This window comes from Pseudorasbora parva, chromosome 2, assembly GCF_024679245.1.
Source record: "Pseudorasbora parva isolate DD20220531a chromosome 2, ASM2467924v1, whole genome shotgun sequence".
NCBI lineage: Eukaryota > Metazoa > Chordata > Actinopteri > Cypriniformes > Gobionidae > Pseudorasbora > Pseudorasbora parva.
In genome coordinates, this window is record NC_090173.1 from 32540901 (window position 1) to 32560948 (window position 20048).

Sequence of the window (20048 nt, forward strand, 5' to 3'; positions counted from 1 at the left end):
AACCTAATCATCTGAATCAACTAATTAACTCTAAACACCTGCAAAAGATTCCTGAGGCTTTTAAAAACTCTTAGCCTGGTTCATTACTCAAAACCGCAATCATGGGTAAGACTGCCGACCTGACTGCTGTCCAGAAGGCCATCAGTGACACCCTCAAGCGGTAAGACACAGAAATAAATTTCTGAACGAATAGGCTGTTCCCAGAGGCATCAAGGCATCTCAGTGGGAAGGAAAAAGTATGGCAAAAAAACGCTGCACAACGAGAAGAGGTGACCGGACCCTGAGGAAGATTGTGGAGAAGGACCGATTCCAGACCTTGGGGGACCTGCGGAAACAGTGGTCTGAGTCTGGAGTAGAAACATCCAGAGCCACCGTGCACAGGCGTGTGCAGGAAATGGGCCACAGGTGCCGCATTCCCCAGGTCAAGACACTTTTGGCCTACAGAGAAGCTGCACTGGAGTGTTGCTCAGTGGTCCAAAGTACTTTTTTCGGATGAAAGCAAATTTTGCATGTCATTCAGAAATCAAGGTGCCAGAGTCTGGAGGAAGACTGGGGAGAAGGAAATGCCAAAAAGTCCAGTGTCAAGTACCCACAGTCAGTGATGGTCTGGGGTGCCATGTCAGCTGCTGGTGTTGGTCCACTGTGTTTTATCAAAGGCATGGTCAATGCAGCTAGCTATCAGGAGATTTTGGAGCACTTCATGCATCCATCTGCTGAAAAGCATTATGGAGATGAAGATTTCGGTTTTTAAGCACGACCTGGCACCTGCTCACAGTGCCAAAACCCCTGGTAAATGTTTACTGACCATGGTATTACTGTGCTCAATTGGCCTGCCAACTCTCCTGACCTGAACCCCACAGAGAATCTGTGGGATATTGTGAAGAGAAAGTTGAGAGGCAAGACTCAACACTCTAGATGAGCTTAAGGACGCCATCGAAGCATACTGGGCCTCCATAGCCCCTTTCACACTGCAATTCCGGCAAATACACGATAATGGGACCCGGCATTTGTTCCAGGGCCGCTAGATTTGGTCCATTCACACTGCCAGCAAAATACCGTAATATGTGCACTTTCACACACAACGCTTAACGAGGTCACAGATCGAGTTAACATGTAACATCCGAATGTGACGTATAATGGCAAGCGATCTCAGCTTCAGCGCGGATAGTAAGGAGCTCCGTGGTCTCGACTTGTGTCCGGTTTGCGCATATTTCTACTTGTTTAATTTTAGTTTCTTTTGTATACGAACACTCTCTGCGTTTAAAACACAGACTAGCTCTTCTGGCACTGCAGAGTTGTATTATTGAAAAAACAAGCTCTAAGAGTCGCACGATAACTACGTACACGTTGCGGCATTAGTTTTGGCTTTTGTTCACACAGTGCTCATCCCGGATCAAACCCTGCAATGTTACTAGGTCCCTGACCCGGGTTCAATTCGGTAATCAATTCCGGGACGTGGTTGCTTTCACACAGAAGGCGACCCGGCAATGTTCCGGGAATGTTGCGGGTCCGACGTGCAGTGTGAAAGGGGCTTTCAACACCTCAGCAGTGCCACAGGCTGATCGCCTCCATGCCACACCGAATTGAAGCAGTCATTTCTGCAAAAGGATTCCCGACCAAGTATTGAGTGCATAACTGAACGTTATTATTTGAAGGTTGACTTTTTTTGTATTAAAAACATTTTTCTTTTATTGGTCGGATGAAATATGCTAATTGTTTAAGACAGGAATTTTGGGTTTTCATGAGCTGTATGCCAAAATCATCAGTATTAAAACAATAAAAGACCTGAAATATTTCAGTTGGTGTGCAATGAACCTAAAATATATGAAAGTTTATTTTTTTCATTACATTATGGAAAATAATGAACTTTATCACAATATGCTATTTTTTTATAAGGACCTGTATGTATGTATATATATATATATATATATATATATATATATATATATATATATATATATATATAATTTATTTATTTTTTACCAATCAGAACCACTATGTGTGTGGCCTAATTGACTCTACCCTTCTCCCCATAAAGATGGCAATATCCTAAATCCTTGTCCCCATCATACAGAATGAGTTTTTTTGAAAATGTAACAAAAAATTAGAAGGTTTTGTGTGATTGTGCAGTATCAAAACCATTATAGAGAGTGCCCACAGAGATAGTGAAATGTGTGTGGATAGATGGGACAGAAAGATTTGCGGTTTCTGCACATAGAGCAGAACAGAGTATAAGGGAGAGTAAATATTAAATGACACTTACACTTTAGACTGACCAGAAATGCAAGAAGAAGGCAGACAGGTTGCATCAAATACAGCATTTTGTCATATGGTTTTTATAGCCCAGAACATCATGGCTTTATCACTCCTTTTGATAAAATGCTGAATAGATACTATTACAAACAAAGTAAGTGTGTTTTTTTTATGTAGCATCTGTAGCCATGTGTTACTGTATTTAATTCAGAAATGCAGGTGATTTGAAACATGTGTTGTTTGTTTTTGGATGAACTGATTGTTACTAAACTGAAAGAAGATCATACTGTTGTGTTTCGATTATCGTTCTCATTACATATTATAATAATCTTGTGTTTGAAACAATAATTATGTGGACTATGAAATGCAACTCAAATGAAAACATTAGCCTACATGTTTACAGGTTTTGAAAGAATTATTATTTTTACAAGTGCGATCAGTTTGGAGTTTTGTATTAAGAGGTTTGAAAATGTAGACCTTACTTGTGAAAAACAAAGCAAATAAAAAACCTCTAAATTATTTGAAAAGCAGCTTTTATTGCTTTGATCCACCCAGGGTGTTCCCAGATAAGCTCCAGCTTCACTGTGACCCTACAAGCAATTTGATAAATGGATTAAAAAATGTTTAATGTAAAATATTAAATCAAATATTCTGTAGATAGATAGATAGATAGATAGATAGATAGATAGATAGATAGATAGATAGATAGATAGATAGATAGATAGATAGATAGATAGATAGATAGATAGATAGATAGATGTCAAAATCGTGCTCTTTTGTAAATAGCAGTTTTAACTAACGTTAATTGTCAGATTAATTAGCATAATAGTAACCTCTCTGGGAACTTATTATCATACTCACATACTTGTACTTTGATACTTTCAACAGTGTCGATCTTGTTTTCAAGCCAATTAAAATGGTTACAAAAATGAATTGACGTATTAACGGACAAATTACGCACTGAATGGCAGGCACGGAAGTGCAAGTACCCAATCAGATTAGTAGAAACGGACTGGGGGCGGGACATATTGGAAGGAAGCGCTAGAGCGAGCTCAGTGCCCGTTCTGTCACGAGCTCCGTCCGGGTACACCGACCAAACGAAAAGTCTCGTACATTATTGACGGCTAAATATAACATATAGCTATAACTTTTTCGAGAAACAGGTCTGTCAGATTAGTTCGTCAAAAAGTAGGATTCTCGTTGTCCTATCGCGGTCATTTGGGTGATGTGTTCTAAAATTTGATAGAGCTAGCCAGCTCGCTAGCTATTTGGCTAGCTTGCCGTGCGTGACTCAAAGCTAGAGAGGTATCAATTGTTATTTTAACGTCATCGACATTTAGGTGTGTAACCATATAAACAACACGTTGGTTCATTTTTTTTTAATTAGTTAGTGCCGCAACGTAAGCGTTCGCCTTGCTTCGCTTTCCCATTGAAGAGAGTTCACAGGATTGAATGAATTAGCCAACGGAAACACCAGTCGCGCTGCTGACTCCCCAGCTTCTCTCACCCACTACATTCACATCTTTTAATCATAAAAACTCTCGCTGCTACATTATTTGTGTGCTTTACGAGCGCTTACAATCCCAGACTTAATTCTCAGCTAGTGTTAGTGAGTTCGTGTTAGTAACGTAGTTAGCCCTCTAGCTCGGTGTATTTGCCTGTTTAACCTGCACCCCTGAACATCTGAAAGTCATTTGTTTCGTGTTGAAGCCGGCTTGAAGAAAAAACTGCAAACATGCCGGCTGTGTCGAAGGGAGATGGAATGCGAGGATTAGCAGTGTTCATTTCGGACATCAGAAACTGTAAGTGTCCCTGGCACACTCATACACCATTAGTCATTTTCTTAAGCGAACAGCTGCACTCAACTCTCTTCCTATACAACGTACGCCCTAAACTGAATCAAATGGCATGTAATCTGCTCCGTGATGTTTTTTTAGCCAGTACTAAAAGTTAAACGGTGCAAGTCAGATCAGCGGCTCTTGGTGAAGGAGGTCATAAGAGTAATCGCGATCACTCAGGCCCGTTAGCTTTAGCTCCGGTGATGAAATTATGCGTTAGAGAGCCCGCTAGGCCGCCACCGAAAACCGTGTTTCACTGCAGATGATCTGTCCACAGCATGTCTTGCCTCTGTTGCTCCCGTCACCTTGACTAGCTGGATAGCGGTTGATATCGCTGCTCGCCAAGAGGACTTGTTTCAGATGTGTTTTTCACGATAATCCAGTTATCAAGCTGTCGCCTTGAGCTAACGTTAAGCGTTATAGGAGGGTCATCTTGCTTGGATGTGTCTACAGTTGTCTTCTGCACCTGACCGTGTTATACCTCAAAACATTTTCATTCTAAAATGTTGAAAAGCTTTCTTAAGGGTCATGGAAGGAGTTTGAGTTTCGTTTTAACTTAATTTTGTTGGTTTTTAAAGAATGACTGCAAATAAGATTACGTTACTATAGGTGATATTGATAATTTTTCAAAAGATTGATATCCACATTTTCTGCTAAAAAACCCATAATACCCATTTTCGAAAGTAACTTTAAATTTCGTCATTAATTGAAAGTGAATTGTTTTACACATCTTATCTCTTATACTGAGTATTGTAATTTATCGTGCACACAAACACACCTAGTTCCAGGTGTCCTGTGAGATTGATGTTTTTCTGGCATGCTCCTCTTTTTTCGCTATTGTTCTGTATTTATGATTTCTCATACCCACATTTTCTTTTAGTGCTTTATACACACAACTCTGTGTAGCTTCCATACCACAAAGCAAGCAGATGTCATAGGCATAGTGGGGATACATGAGTTTGTGGAGATGATATGCTCACTAGCAATGTAAATTGAATGTTTTGTCATGGTACAATCTGACATTGAATCCCTCAGCCAGCGATATATGATATTTGCAGACATCTCAAAACATGCCATGATACGATTTGATTCGATTTTTGTGCCCTTTGATTAATATACACACACACACACACACACACACACACACACGTATATATTATATATACCCAAAACACCCCCCCCCCCCAAAAAAAAAAAACCAAACATTTAATTGACTTTGAATTTTCTCTGCCATTCACAAATCCTCTACTGTCCATTGTATGCACACTTTAGAATCTAACCAGAAGAAATAGGTCATCCGGGTAGTTTTGCCTACTCTTTTATTAGTCATGTGAATTTGGACACTTCTTTTGTCATACTGTTTTTCATCTACTCTATAGTAGGGAAGTATATGATTCTGGACACAGCCCTCAATTATGCTCTCCAAAATAAGATCAGAATGCATTGGGGCATTTGAACATGACATGATTTGAATTAGAAAATGATTGTTTAATCAGAAAATATGCAAATGAATGTACATGCTAACATTCTAGCTGATATTTAATTTTGAAATCATAGTCAGTTAATCATAACAAACAAACCATAGATAGGTCATTGATCCCTTTTGATGTGAGTCAGTCTTTGGTTAAATTTGTGTATTAAACTTTTGTGAATGTTTAGGATTGTACAGCTAGAGACACTTGATGTTTTTAACATGCTGATCTGTTTTTTATCATCTGTATGCAAAAGGATTGTCACTGTTTATTTTGTTGTTTTGTGTAAGAGCTCGTGAGGATTGGTGTTGGCTAGTGGCTACGGTTGAAATCAGATTGCATGTTACTGCAAGCTTTCGCACAGAGAAGCCAGCTTGAACTTTAAGTTGGCTACCATCTACAGTTACATAAATTGTAGGAATAAGGGGCCTCATTCATGAAACTTTCGTAAATATATAGCAAATTCTGAGTAATTTGCGCATAAAATGGACCTTTACGAAAACACTCCTCCAGATTCACAAACGCCTCGTATACCACGGATTCATTAGTTAAACGTGTGTATATTAGTGAATTCCAAACATGCGTAAATAAGAAGCGTGTGCACGCTCATTCATAATTAGCATAATCCCTGCCTATGAGTTACAACTGCAAATGACGTGACCAGGAATGCTGTGGACCCTTCTGGACTTCTTTCTCAGGTTTAGCTCCAGGATTTTGCATAAATGTTGAAGAGACTAATTGGCCATATGACTAGCAATAAATATTAAATAATCGTGTGTCCACCAAAGCATGTTTTAACCAGCTAAACACCTGGTGCTCTTAAAACGGCCAGCTGGTGGCGCTTGAAAGCACTTTGCAAGGGCATCGTTTTTCCAGCTGAGATACTTTGAAACAGAATATCCATGGCAGTAATGTGTTACTACTAGTATCTATTTACAGCACCATTTACAAGTGGTAGGGAGCAGGTGTAAATTTCTTTTCTGAACATCTAACATTTTGAAAATACGAACATTTTCGTCAATCCAAAATTTGACGCCAGAGCGGCTTTACGAATGATTTACACAAATTTGTTCTGCTCTTGTTTCATGAATGAGGCCCAATCTGCTGACCCATGCTTTCTGCAGCTATGTCAGATTACTTTGGTTCAATACGATTGTATTATGTGGATAAAAGCTAATTCTGTCTGTCATTGCTACCGTCATTGCAAGAATAGTGGGTAGTTTGCAATTCTTATGAAACCACTGCAAACTACAATTTGGAACAGTTTAATTCATTAGTTTCTGAGTTATTAATTTTGTATTTATTAATTTGGCTTTTAGCAAAGGTATTATTTTCACTGTAGCATTATCTCATGTGTCAGTAGTTATTTGGATGTCATCAGATTCCTTATCAGGGCTCGACAATAATGCTTGTCCAGGACAGGTAGATTTTTTTTTTTAAGGAACAAGTGAAAGAAAATTTTACTTGCCCGACTGGACAAGTAGTTTAGTCTAGCCTGTTTAAAATGACAATAACAAAAATAATAATGATTCTGCATTAATTTATTGTAAGTTGCAATCGATAGTGGATAATATATAATGTACAATGAACTGACGGTAACAAGGTTGCAATGTTGATGCTCGTGCAGCCTCTCGAGGAGAAACCAAAACAAATGAGTGCCTCTCACACAGAGAAATGTGGAGTTTTTATATTGTGCTGTTTTCCTGAATACCATCGCGATTGGAAAAATATGACTGTTCCATAAACAGTTCATTAACATCAGGTCATCTACATTTTAGATGCAAAATTAACTGTTATCGCGATTTCAGCAGCGAAAACAGTTCCAAACAAAGATCACATCAGGAACATAACACATCTCACAACAACAGTGTGTTACTGAATGATTCAACGTTTTGAATGAATCTGTTGAATCAAAGATTAAATTACTTATTCGTAAAACAACTGTAGGGCCCTATAATTTCCGCGATCACGGAATCGCGATCTGTATGTAAAAGATGATTCTTATGATTTTTTTTTTTTAGTTCTTTTTTTTAAAAATTACTTGAAAGAAAAAGCTACTGGAGCACTTTCATTTTAACTTATATAAACTATTATAATTTATTTTACCGGAAAGTTTAAAGCTAATAACCATTAATATTTGAAGTACTTGAAGTGCAGTGTTATGTCAAATATCATATTTGTCCTAAAAAGTAAATGTGATGTTTGTTACCTCAATAAATTTAAGGTCATTCCTATTTTTTGTTTTATGTTCTATTATATTAACATTAAAAGCACACTCTTTTTTCACCAAAATAACAGTAAAGGGTAAAAAAAACTGAATTGCCAAACATTTTAACGGAAAAAAAGGAATTTGCAAAAATTAAAATGGAAAAAACGGAATTTGGGAAAAAATAAAACGGAATTTGGGAAAAAATATAACTGATTTTATAGGGCCCTACAACTTTTTTTTTTTTTTGATACACTTGTAAGAATATGTTTGTGTCATGCAAGGGTGCAAACATCAGAAATGTAATGTAGCTAGGCTATGTATTGTTTGGTTCCATTTTAGGCTTTTGTAGATTTAAAAAAAAAAAATTGCATCCTGTTTAACCCCAAACTCCCCAAAAATGTATTGCTATTTCCTGTTGTCTTTCCTGGTTTCCTGTCCTTTTCATTTACCATCATCTGCTCTTCTGGCCCTCCTTTCATTTCACTTTCAATGCACTAATTTTCATAATATCTGCAATGATCACGCCAGGGTTTTTGGTAATAATAACAGTGTGACGTGTGTGTGTGTGTGTGTGTGTGTGTGTTTAAGATACTAGATTTTAATGATATTAAACATCATTGAAAATAATTTCTAAAGATTCTAAATCATTTTGATGTATATGAATAATGGCATTTAATAACATGTTTAAATTAAAGCTGCAAGCAGCATTTAGCGGGGTTCAAGCCTTTAAGGCCTTTAAAGTACATAGGCATTAAAGACATTAAGTTTTATTTAGCAAGATTTTAAACACTAAAATAATAGATGGAAAAGTCCATTTACAGTCAATATAGGCAATTTAACATAGGAAATGCATGGTTCTTATAGCTTTTTAACAGTTATAGCGCCACCTATAGTCCAATCTCTTTAAAACTTTGCATGCTTCATCAGCATGTTATGCCACATATACCCAACAATTTTCGTGAATTTTTGAGCTTCCCTTTTGAGTTAGCGCCAACTAGTGGCCGATTTCTTTCAAAATTCTTACAGACCTCTAGGACCATGAGTCAAACATGCCCACCGAGTTTCGTTCCGATCGACCTCTGTTAACCCCATCTAATAGGTGCTCAAACTTCATTGGCCGATGGCGGCCATGTTTTTTTAGATACACCAATGTCCTCATAGACATACATGGTGCCTTGGACCAAGACACTGCCTACCAATTTTCAAGTCAATCGGACTAGTGGTCACGTGGTTATAGCCCTTTTCATGTTTTTTTAACATTATAGCGCCACCAAGTGGTCAATTGTCGCGATTTTTTTTAACGAGACCAAAGAATGAGCCCATACACAAGTGTACCAAGTTTGGTGAAGATATCTCATTTCCTTCTTGAGTTATAGCCTTTTTAGTAAAATAGGCTCCGCCCACAACATTCTTTTTCCACCCCTTAGCAACCGTGAATCGAAATTTCAACTTTTTCTCAATGAATATTGATATTCAGACTACAGAGAACATTTTGCCACTGGTTTGGTTTCGATCGGTCAAAAAACCAGGGACTAGTTCGCAAAAGTAGTTTTTCGACAAAATTCAAAATGGCGGAAAAATTTTCATAACGGAAATAAAATCGGAGATATACGTTTTGTTTGCCAAGAACTCAGCTTTCCAATGATATAAGACACTTGATTGTGGACCAAAGGGTTTAGGAGTTATGACCCTTTTTGCGCATTTGGTTGCTGTAGCGCCACCTATTGGCCAATCGGGGTCATACTTTCTGAGGTTCTCCCCAAATTGAGGACTACCATCTGACAAAGTTTCAAAGTTCCACGCTTTACGGTTTGGGCTGCACGATGCGTTTTACCGGAGAATAATAATAATAATTAAAGCTGCAAGCAGCATTTAGCGGGGTTCAAGCATTTAAGGCCTTTTAAGCACATAGGCATTAAAGACATTAAGTTTTATTTAGCAAGATTATAAACACTGAAATAATAGATGGAAAAGTCCATTTACAGCCAATATAGGCAATTTACCATAAAAATACATGGTTTTTATAGCTTTTTAACAGTTATAGCGCCACCTATAGTCTGATCTCTTTAAAACTTTTCATGCTTCATCAACATGTCATGCTACATATACCCAACAATTTTCGTGAATTTTTGAGCTTCCCTTTTGAGTTAGCGCCAACTAGTGGCCGATTTCTTTCAAAAATCTTACAGACCTCTAGGACCATGAGTCAAACATGCCCACCAAGTTTCGTTCCGATCGGCCTCTGTTAACCTTGTCTAATAGGTGCTCAAATTTCATTGGCCGATGGCGGCCATGTTTTTTGAGATACGCCAATGTCTGCATACCAATTTTCAGGTTAATTGGACTAGCGATCGCGTGGTTATAGCCCTTTTCATGTTTTTTTTCACATTATAGCGCCACCAAGTGGCCAATCGTTGCAATATTTTTATCGTGACCTCAAATTGAGCCGATATACATGTGTACCAAGTTTGGTGACGATATCTCATTTCCTTCTTGAGTTATAGCCTTTTTAGTAAAATAGGCTCCGCCCTGAACGTCCATTTTGAAGGCAATTAGCAAAAATGAATTGAAATTTCAACTTTTTTTCGATAACTATTGATAAACAGAGACCAGAGAACATTTTGACACTGGTTTGGTTCCGATCGGTCAAAAAACCAGGGACTAGTTTGCAAAAGTAGGTTTTTAACATAATTGTGAATATTTAATTAATGATTTGATTGACAGCAATGGTTCTAGAGGCAAATTTGTTCAGCATGAGGAGATCTATCATATGATATGCATATTTTGTGGATGCGTGAAAAAACACGTGATTTCAGAGCCATAAAACTCGTTAGCGCCAACTAGTGGCCGATTTCTTTCAAAATTCTTACAGACCTCTAGGACCATGAGTCAAACATGCCCATCAAGTTTCGTTCCGATCGGCCTCTGTTAACCCCATCTAATAGGTGCTCAAATTTCATTGGCCGATGGCGGCCATGTTTTTTGAGATACGCCAATGTCCTCATAGAAGTACATGGGGCCTTGGACCAAGACACTGCATACCAATTTTCAGGTCAATCGGACTAGCGGTCGCGTGGTTACAGCCCTTTTCATGTTTTTTTCGCATTATAGCGCCACCAAGTGGCCAATCATCGCGATTTTTTTATCGTGACCTCAAATTGAGCCGATATACATGTGTACCAAGTTTGGTGACGATATCTCATTTCCTTCTTGAGTTATAGCCTTTTTAGTAAAATAGGCTCCGCCCTGAACGTCCATTTTGAAGCCAATTAGCATAAATGAATCGAAATTTCAACTTTTTTTTGATAACTATTGATAAACAGAGACCAGAGAACATTTTGACACTGGTTTGGTTCCGATCGGTCAAAAAACCAGGGACTAGTTTGCAAAAGTAGGTTTTCAATAAAATTCAAAATGGCGGAAAAATTTGCATACTGGAAATAAAATCTGAGATATACATTTTGTTCGCCAAGGACTCAGCTTTCCAATGATATATGACACTTGAGTGTGGACCAAACGGTTTAGGAGTTATGAGCCTTTTCTCGCAATTGATTGCTATAGCGCCACCTATGGGCCAATTGGGGTCATAGCTTTTCAGGGTCTCCCCAACATGAGTACTACCATCTGACAAAGTTTCAAATTTCCAGCTCTTACGGTTTGGTCTGCACGATGCGTTTTAGCGGAGAATAATAATAATAATAATAATAATAATAATAATAATAATAATAATAATAATAATAATAAAAATCAGTACAATTACAATAGGGTTTCAGCACTTCGTGCTTGAACCCCTAATAATAACAAGCAGCATTTAACGGGGTTCAAGCCTTTAAGGCCTTTTAAGCACATAGGCATTAAAGACATTAAGTTTTATTTAGCAAGATTTTAAACACTGAAATAATAGATGGAAAAGTCCATTTACAGCCAATATAGGCAATTTACCATAGGAAATGCATGGTTTTTAAAGCTTTTTAACAGTTATAGCGCCCCCTATACTCCGATCTCCATAAAACTTTGCACGTGTCTTCAACATGTTATGCCACATATACCCAACAATTTTCGTGAAGTTTTGAGTTTTACCTTAGGATTTATAGGCTTTTGAGTGTATTTTGCCACGCTTCTTTTTAAAATGGCCCTGGTATAGCCATCCAAATGTAAAAGTTCAACTTTTTTTCAAAGATTATTGATCTAGAGAGTCCAGAGAATTATCCTAGACTGGTTTGGTTCCGATCGGGCAAAAAACCAGGGACTAGTTCGCAAAAGTAGGTTTTTAACATAATTACGGAAATTGAATTAATGATTTGATTGACAGCAATGGTTCTAGAGGCAAAGTTGTTCAGCATGAGGAGATCTATCATATGATATGCATATTTTGTGGATGTGTGCAACACCACATGATTACAGAGCCATAAAACTCGTTAGCGCCAACTAGTGGCCGATTTCTTTCAAAATTCTTACAGACCTCTAGGACCATGAGTCAAACATGCCCACCGAGTTTTGTTCCGATCGGCCTCCGATAACCTTGTCTAATAGGTGCTCAAATTCATTGGCCGATGGCGGCCATGTTTTTTGAGATACGCCAATGTCCTCATAGACATACATGGTACCTTGGGCCAAGACACTGCATACCAATTTTCAGGTCAATCGGACTAGCAATCGCGTGGTTATAGCCGTTTTAGTGTTTTTTTCACATTATAGCGCCACCAAGTGGCCAATCGTCGCGATTTTTTTATCGTGACCTCAAATTGAGCCCATACACATGTGTACCAAGTTTGGTGAAGATATCTCATTTCTTGCTGGAGTTATAGCCTCTTTAGTAAAATAGGCTCCGTCCTGAGCGTCCATTTTGATCCCCTTATCTTCCGTGAATCGAAATTTCAACTTTTTTTCAAAGATTATTGATATTCAGACTACAGAAAACATTTTGGCACTGGTTTGGTTCCGATCGGTCAAAAACTCAGGGACTAGTTCGCAAAAGTAGGTTTTCGACAAAATTCAAAATGGCGGAAAAATTTTCATGACGGAAATGAAATCGGAGATATACGTTTTGTTCGCCAAGGTCTCAGCTTTCCAATGATATAAGACACTTGAGTGTGGACCAAACGGTTTAGGAGTTATGAGCCCTTTCTCGCAATTGATTGCTATAGCGCCACCTATGGGCCAATCGGGCTCATAATTTGATAACCTCTCCTCGATTTTTGTACTACCTATTGGCCAAGTTTCAAGTCTCTAGCCCTTACAGTTTGGTCTGCACGATGCGTTTTTCGGCTGAATAATAATAATAATAATAATAATAATAATAATAATTAAAGCTGCGAGCAGCATTTAGCGGGGTTCAAGCCATTTAAGGTTTTTAAGCATTTGACACCTTTTGCATGAAAGGCTTTTAAGCACTGAATGAATTTGAGAGATATCAGGTGAAATGAAGTGATAAACTGACAAAATGTGATTTTAAATATTATAATAATGACTTTATAAAGTCTAAATATGAATTGATCAGGAGAGTGCAGAGAATCATACTGCTGTGGTTTGGTTCCGATCAGGCAAAAAACCTAGGACTAGTTTGCAAAACGAGGTTTTTAACATAATTGTGAATATTTAAATAAAGATTTGATTGACAGTATTGGTTATAGAGGCAAAGTTGTTCAGTATGAGAAGATCTATCATAATATATGCATATTATGTGGCTGTTTTAACCCCACCTGATTACACAGATTCACCATAGGGAATACATGGTTTTCAAAGCTTTTTAACACTTATAGCGCCCCCTATACTCCGATCTCCATAAAACTTTGCATGTGTCTTCAACATGTTATGCCACATATACCCAACAATTTCCGTGAAGTTTTGAGTTTTCCCTTAGGATTTATAGGCTTTTGAGTGTATTTTGCCACGCCTCTTTTCTAAATGGCCCTGTTATAGCCATCCAAATGCAAAAAATCAACTTTTTTTTGATAATTATTGATCTAGAGAGTCCAGAGAATTGTCCAAGACTGGTTTGGTTCTGATTGGGCAAAAAACCAGGGACTAGTTCGCAAAAGTAGGTTTATAACATAATTGCAAATATTTATTTAATGATTTGATTGACAGCAATGGTTCTGGAGGCAAAGTTGTTCAACATGAGGAGATCTATCATATGATATGCATATTTTGCCGATGTGTGCAATGCCACGTGATTGCAGAGCCATAAAACTCGTTAGCGCCAGCTAGTGGCCGATTTCTTTCAAAATTCTTACAGACCTCTAGGACCATGAGTTAAACATGCCCACTGAGTTTTGTTCTGATCGACCTCCGTTAACCCTGTCTAATAGGTGCTCAAATTTCATTGGCCGATGGCGGCCATGTTTTTTGAGATACGCCAATGTTCTCATAGACAGACATGGTACCTTGGGCCAAGACATTGCATACCAATTTTCCAGTCAATCGGACTAGCGGTCGCGTGGTTATAGCCCTTTTTGTGTTTTTTCCATGTTATAGCGCCACCAAGTGGCCAATCGTCGCGATTTTTTTATCGTGACCAAAGACTGAGCCCATAAACATGTGTACCAAGTTTGGTGAAGATATCTCATTTCTTGCTGTAGTTATAGCCTCTTTAGTAAAATAGGCTCCGCCTTAAATGTTCATTTCCACGCCCCTTTTCGTTCATGAGTCAGAATTTCAACTTTTTTTTGATAATTATTGATATTCAGACTAGAGAGAACATTTTGGCACTGGTTTGGTTCTGATATGTCAAAAAACCAGGGACTAGTTCGCAAAAGTAGGTTTTTGACAAAATTCAAAATGGCGGAAAAATTTGCATACCGGAAATGAAATCGGAGATATACGTTTTGTTCGTCATGGTCTCAGCTTTCCAATGATATAAGACACTTGACCCTTAGGATGAACGGTTTAGGAGTTATGAGCCATTTCGCGTTTTTGGTTGCTGTAGCGCCACCTATTGGCCAATCTGGCTCATAATTTGATAACCTCTCCTCGATTTTTGGACTACCTATTGACAAAGTTTGAAGTCTCTAGCATTTACGGTTTGGTCTGCACGATGAGTTTTACGGCAGAATAATAATAATAATAATAATAAATATAGCTGCGAGCAGCAATTAGCGGGGTTCAAGCGACTTAAGGCATTTAAGCATTTAAGGCGTATTGCATTTAAGGCTCTAAAGCAGTAAAATAATTAAATCTGGGAGCTCAGGTGAAATGAAGTGATACATTGACAAAATTCGATTGCAAATGTTAAAATAGTGACTTTATAAAGACTGAATTTGAGTTGTGCTTGCAATGGCAAAACTTGTGGCCCTGTTGCTACCCTACACTGCTGACATGTTTTTAGCAAAATGCTAACACGATTAGCATGTTTTTAACATACTGGTAACACAATTAGCATGCTGAAATAATCGATGGAAAATACCATTTACAGCCAATACAGGCAATTCACCATAGGAATACATGGTTTTCAAAGCTTTTTAACACTTATAGCGCCACCTATACTCCGATCTCCATGAAATGTTGCATCCTTCTTCACATTGTTATGCCACATATACCCATCAATTTTCGTGAAGTTTTGAGTTTTCGCTTAGGATTTATAGGCTTTTGAGAGTATTTTGCCACGCCTCTTTTCTAATTGGCCCTGTTATAGCCATCCAAATGCAAAAGTTCAACTTTTTTTTGATAATTATTGATCTAGAGAGTCCAGAGAATTGTCCTAGACTGGTTTGGTTTCGGTCGTGCAAAAAATCAGGGACTAGTTCGCAAAAGTAGGTTTTTAACATAATTGCAAATATTTAACTAACGATTTGATTGACAGCAATGGTTCCAGAGGCAAAGTTGTTCAGCAAGAGGAGATCTATCATATGATATGCATATTTTGGGGATGTTTGCAACACCACGTGATTGCAGAGCCATAAAGCTCGTTAGCGCCAACTAGTGGCCGATTTCTTTCAAAATTCTTACAGTCCTCTAGGACCATGAGTCAAACAGGCCCACCAAGTTTCGTTCCGATCGGCCTCCGTTAACCCCGTCTAATAGGTGCTCAAATTTCATTGGCCGATGGCGGCCATGTTTTTTGAGATACGCCAATGTCCTGATAGACATACATGGGGCTTTGGGCCAAGACACCGCATACCAATTTTCAAGTCAATCGGACTAGCGGTCGCGTGGTTATAGCCGTTTTAGTGTTTTTTTCATGTTATAGCGCCACCAAGTGGCCAATCGTCGCGATTTTTTTATCGTGACCAAAGAATGAGCCCATAAACATGTGTACCAAGTTTGGTGAAGATAGCTCATTTATTTCTGGAGTTATAGCCTTTTTAGTAAAATAGGCTCCGCCCTGAACGTCCATTTTGAATCCCCTTAGCAACCGTAAATCGAAATATCAACATTTTTTCGATAATTATTGATATTCAGCCTACAGAGAACATTTTGGCACTGGTTTGGTTCCGATCGGTCAAAAAACCAGGGACTAGTTCGCAAAAGTAGGTTTTCGACAAAATTCAAAATGGCGGAAAAATTTTCATGACGGAAATGAAATCGGAGATATACGTTTTGTTCGTCATGGTCTCAGCTTTCCAATGATATAAGACACTTGAGTGTGGAATACACGGTTTAGGAGTTATGAGCCCTTTTGCGCTTTTGGTCGCTGTAGCGCCACCTATAGGCCAATCGGGGTCATAGCTTCTCAGGTTCTCCCCAAATTCAGGACTACCTATTGGCCAAGTTTGAAGTCTCTAGCACTTACGGTTTTGTCTGCACGTTCAGTTTTAGGGGAGAAGAAAAATAATAATAATAATAATAATAATAATTAAAGCTGCGAGCAGCATTTAGCGGGGTTCAAGCCATTTAAGGTTTTTAAGCATTTGACACCTTTTGCATGAAAGGCTTTTAAGCACTGAATGAATTTGAGAGATATCAGGTGAAATGAAGTGATAAACTGACAAAATGTGATTTTAAATATTATAATAATGACTTTATAAAGTCTAAATATGAATTGATCAGGAGAGTGCATAGAATCATACTGCTGTGGTTTGGTTCCGATCAGGCAAAAAACCTAGGACTAGTTTGCAAAACGAGGTTTTTAACATAATTTTGAATATTTAAATAAAGATTTGATTGACAGTATTGGTTATAGAGGCAAAGTTGTTCAGTATGAGAAGATCTATCATAATATATGCATATTATGTGGCTGTTTTAACCCCACCTGATTACAGAGATTCACCATAGGGAATACATGGTTTTCAAAGCTTTTTAACACTTATAGCGCCCCCTATAGTCCGATCTCCATAAAACTTTGCATGTGTCTTCAACATGTTATGCCACATATACCCAACAATTTTCGTGAAGTTTTGAGTTTCCTCTTAGGATTTATAGGCTTTTGAGTGTATTTTGCCACGCCTCTTTTCTAAATGGCCCTGTTATAGCCATCCAAATGCAAAAAATCTACATTTTTTTGATAATTATTGATCTAGAGAGTCCAGAGAATTGTCCTAGACTGGTTTGGTTCTGATTGGGCAAAAAACCAGGGACTAGTTCGCAAAAGTAGGTTTTTAACATAATTGCAAATATTTATTTAATGATTTGATTGACAGCAATGGTTCTGGAGGCAAAGTTGTTCAGCATGAGGAGATCTATCATATGATATGCATATTTTGCCGATGTGTGCAACGCCACGTGATTGCAGAGCCATAAAACTCGTTAGCGCCAGCTAGTGGCCGATTTCTTTCAAAATTCTTACAGACCTCTAGGACCATGAGTTAAACATGCCCACTGAGTTTTGTTCCGATCAACCTCCGTTAACCCTGTCTAATAGGTGCTCAAATTTCATTGGCCGATGGCGGCCATGTTTTTTTAGATACGCCAATGTTCTCATAGACAGACATGGTACCTTGGGCCAAGACATTGCATACCAATTTTCCAGTCAATCGGACTAGCGGTCGCGTGGTTATAGCCCTTTTTGTGTTTTTTCCATGTTATAGCGCCACCAAGTGGCCAATCGTCGCGATTTTTTTATCGTGACCAAAGACTGAGCCCATACACATGTGTACCAAGTTTGGTGAAGATATCTCATTTCTTGCTGTAGTTATAGCCTCTTTAGTAAAATAGGCTCCGCCTTAAATGTACATTTCCACGCCCCTTTTCGTTCATGAGTCAAAATTTCAACTTTTTTTTGATAATTATTGATATTCAGACTAGAGAGAACATTTTGGCACTGGTTTGGTTCCGATATGTCAAAAAACCAGGGACTAGTTCGCAAAAGTAGGTTTTTGACAAAATTCAAAATGGCGGAAAAATTTGCATACCGGAAATGAAATCGGAGATATACGTTTTGTTCGCCAAGGTCTCAGCTTTCCAATGATATAAGACACTTGACCCTTTGGACGAACGATTTAAGAGTTATGAGCCATTTCGCGTTTTTGGTTGCTGTAGCGCCACCTATTGGCCAATCTGGCTCATAATTTGATAACCTCTCCTCGATTTTTGGACTACCTATTGGCCAAGTTTCAAGTCTCTAGCCCTTACGGTTTGGTCTGCACGATGAGTTTTACGGCAGAATAATAATAATAATTAAAGCTGCGAGCAGCATTTAGCGGGGTTCAAGCCATTTAAGGTCTTTAAGCATTTGACACCTTTTGCATGAAAGGTTTTTAAGCACTGAATGAATTTGAGAGATATCAGGTGAAATGAAGTGATAAAATGGCAAAATGTGATTTTAAATATTATAATAGTGACTTTATTAAGTCCAAATATGAATTATAGAACAATATTAATAAATAGTATGACAAAATTACTATTTTACTTTGCTAACAGGATTAACATGCTGCTAGGTGGTTGCTAGGTTGTTCTTGATGGTTGTTATGGTGTTGCTTGTCAGTTGTTAGTTGTCACAGATGGTTACTATAATGTTTATAGAGTTCTTACTATGTTCTTTGCCTGATTTAACACTTTACTAATCACTGCTAGCGTGTGTAGCATGTTGCAAATGCTGTTTGCTAGCATGACAGACACACACACACACACACACACACACACACACACACACACACACACACACACACACTTCTGTTTTACATATGAATAAATTAAATAATGCTTATATAGATATTTGAAATAAATGATAGATAACAAATTGCTTAGTCATTGTTTTCCCCTTTAATTTCAGGTGTTATTTTATTTGTAATGTAATATTATTGTTAAAAAAAACACATCAAACTGGCAAACATTGAGAACATTTTATTTGCAATATTATTTTAATGATTTTAAAACGTTTATTTATATGCTTTGTGAGCAGAATGAACCAATGAGTGGTCTTCTGCTGCCCTCTGGTGGTTTTGTAATTGTAATTGTAAGGAATATGTAATAGGCACATTTTTCATGTTAACTCATTTAAACTTTAATTTAGTTGCAGATATATTTGAAATAAATTATTTTGACAAAATGTGATTGTAAATGTTGTAAAAGTGACTTTACATTGTCTAAATAGGAATTATAGAACATGATCAGTAAATAGTATGACAAAATGACTATATGAGCCAGCAGGTGGCAGCAGAGCACCACTCATTTTCATTTTAAATGAGCACATTTTCCAAGTTAATGCAATCAAACATGCTTTTCTCACATGCACATATTGTTGAAGATACAGATATTTGAAATAAATGATAGGTAACAACTAGCTTATTCCAGGTTTTCCCATTTTAAAACATTTTCCGGCATTATTTTTATTGTAATATAATAATTATTTGTGAAACATAAATCAAATGAACAAATTAATTGGTAACACTGACAAAATATAATTTGAAATGCTATTATAATGTTTTTTAAAGTTTATGCTCAGTGGACAGAATGAACCAATGACTGGTCCTCTGCTGGCCTCCGGTGGCAATTTTAGGTAATATGCCATATACGCATTTGCACTGTCACCTTTTTTACTGTTATAGAGGCATCTAACGCCCGATCTCCATGAAAAGTTGCATGCTTCTTTAGAGTCACATGTTGCATTTGCCTACCTATTTTTGTGAAATTTTGATTTTTCTTTCAGGATTAATAGGCTTTTGAGCATGTTTTACCACACCTATTCTCCAAATGATCCTGTTATAGCTACCTAAAGTGTAAAGTTCAACATGTTTTTGACAACTATTGATCAGGAGAGTCCAGAGAATCATACTGCTGTGGTTTGGTTCCGATCAGGCAAAAAAACCAAGGACTAGTTTGCAAAACGAGGTTTTTAACATAGTTGTGAATATTTAAATAAAGATTTGATTGACAGTATTGGTTCTTGAGGCAAAGTTG

The 20048-nt window shown here is 37.7% G+C and overlaps 1 protein-coding gene across 3 annotated transcripts in view; it reads left to right on the forward strand.

Annotated features, from left to right (window-relative positions):
* The first annotated feature begins 3292 nt into the window (after positions 1-3292).
* ap2a1 (adaptor related protein complex 2 subunit alpha 1) overlaps positions 3293-20048 on the forward strand; it is a 99582-nt gene continuing 82826 nt past the window's right edge. For 2 of the 3 annotated variants that reach the window (XM_067416432.1, XM_067416441.1), the window contains exon 1: positions 3293-4055. In XM_067416432.1, the coding sequence (XP_067272533.1) occupies positions 3989-4055 (67 nt within the window). In that variant the 5' untranslated portion in view covers positions 3293-3988. The remainder of the gene's footprint in view (positions 4056-20048) is intronic. The other variant, XM_067416440.1, reaches the window with a different exon arrangement.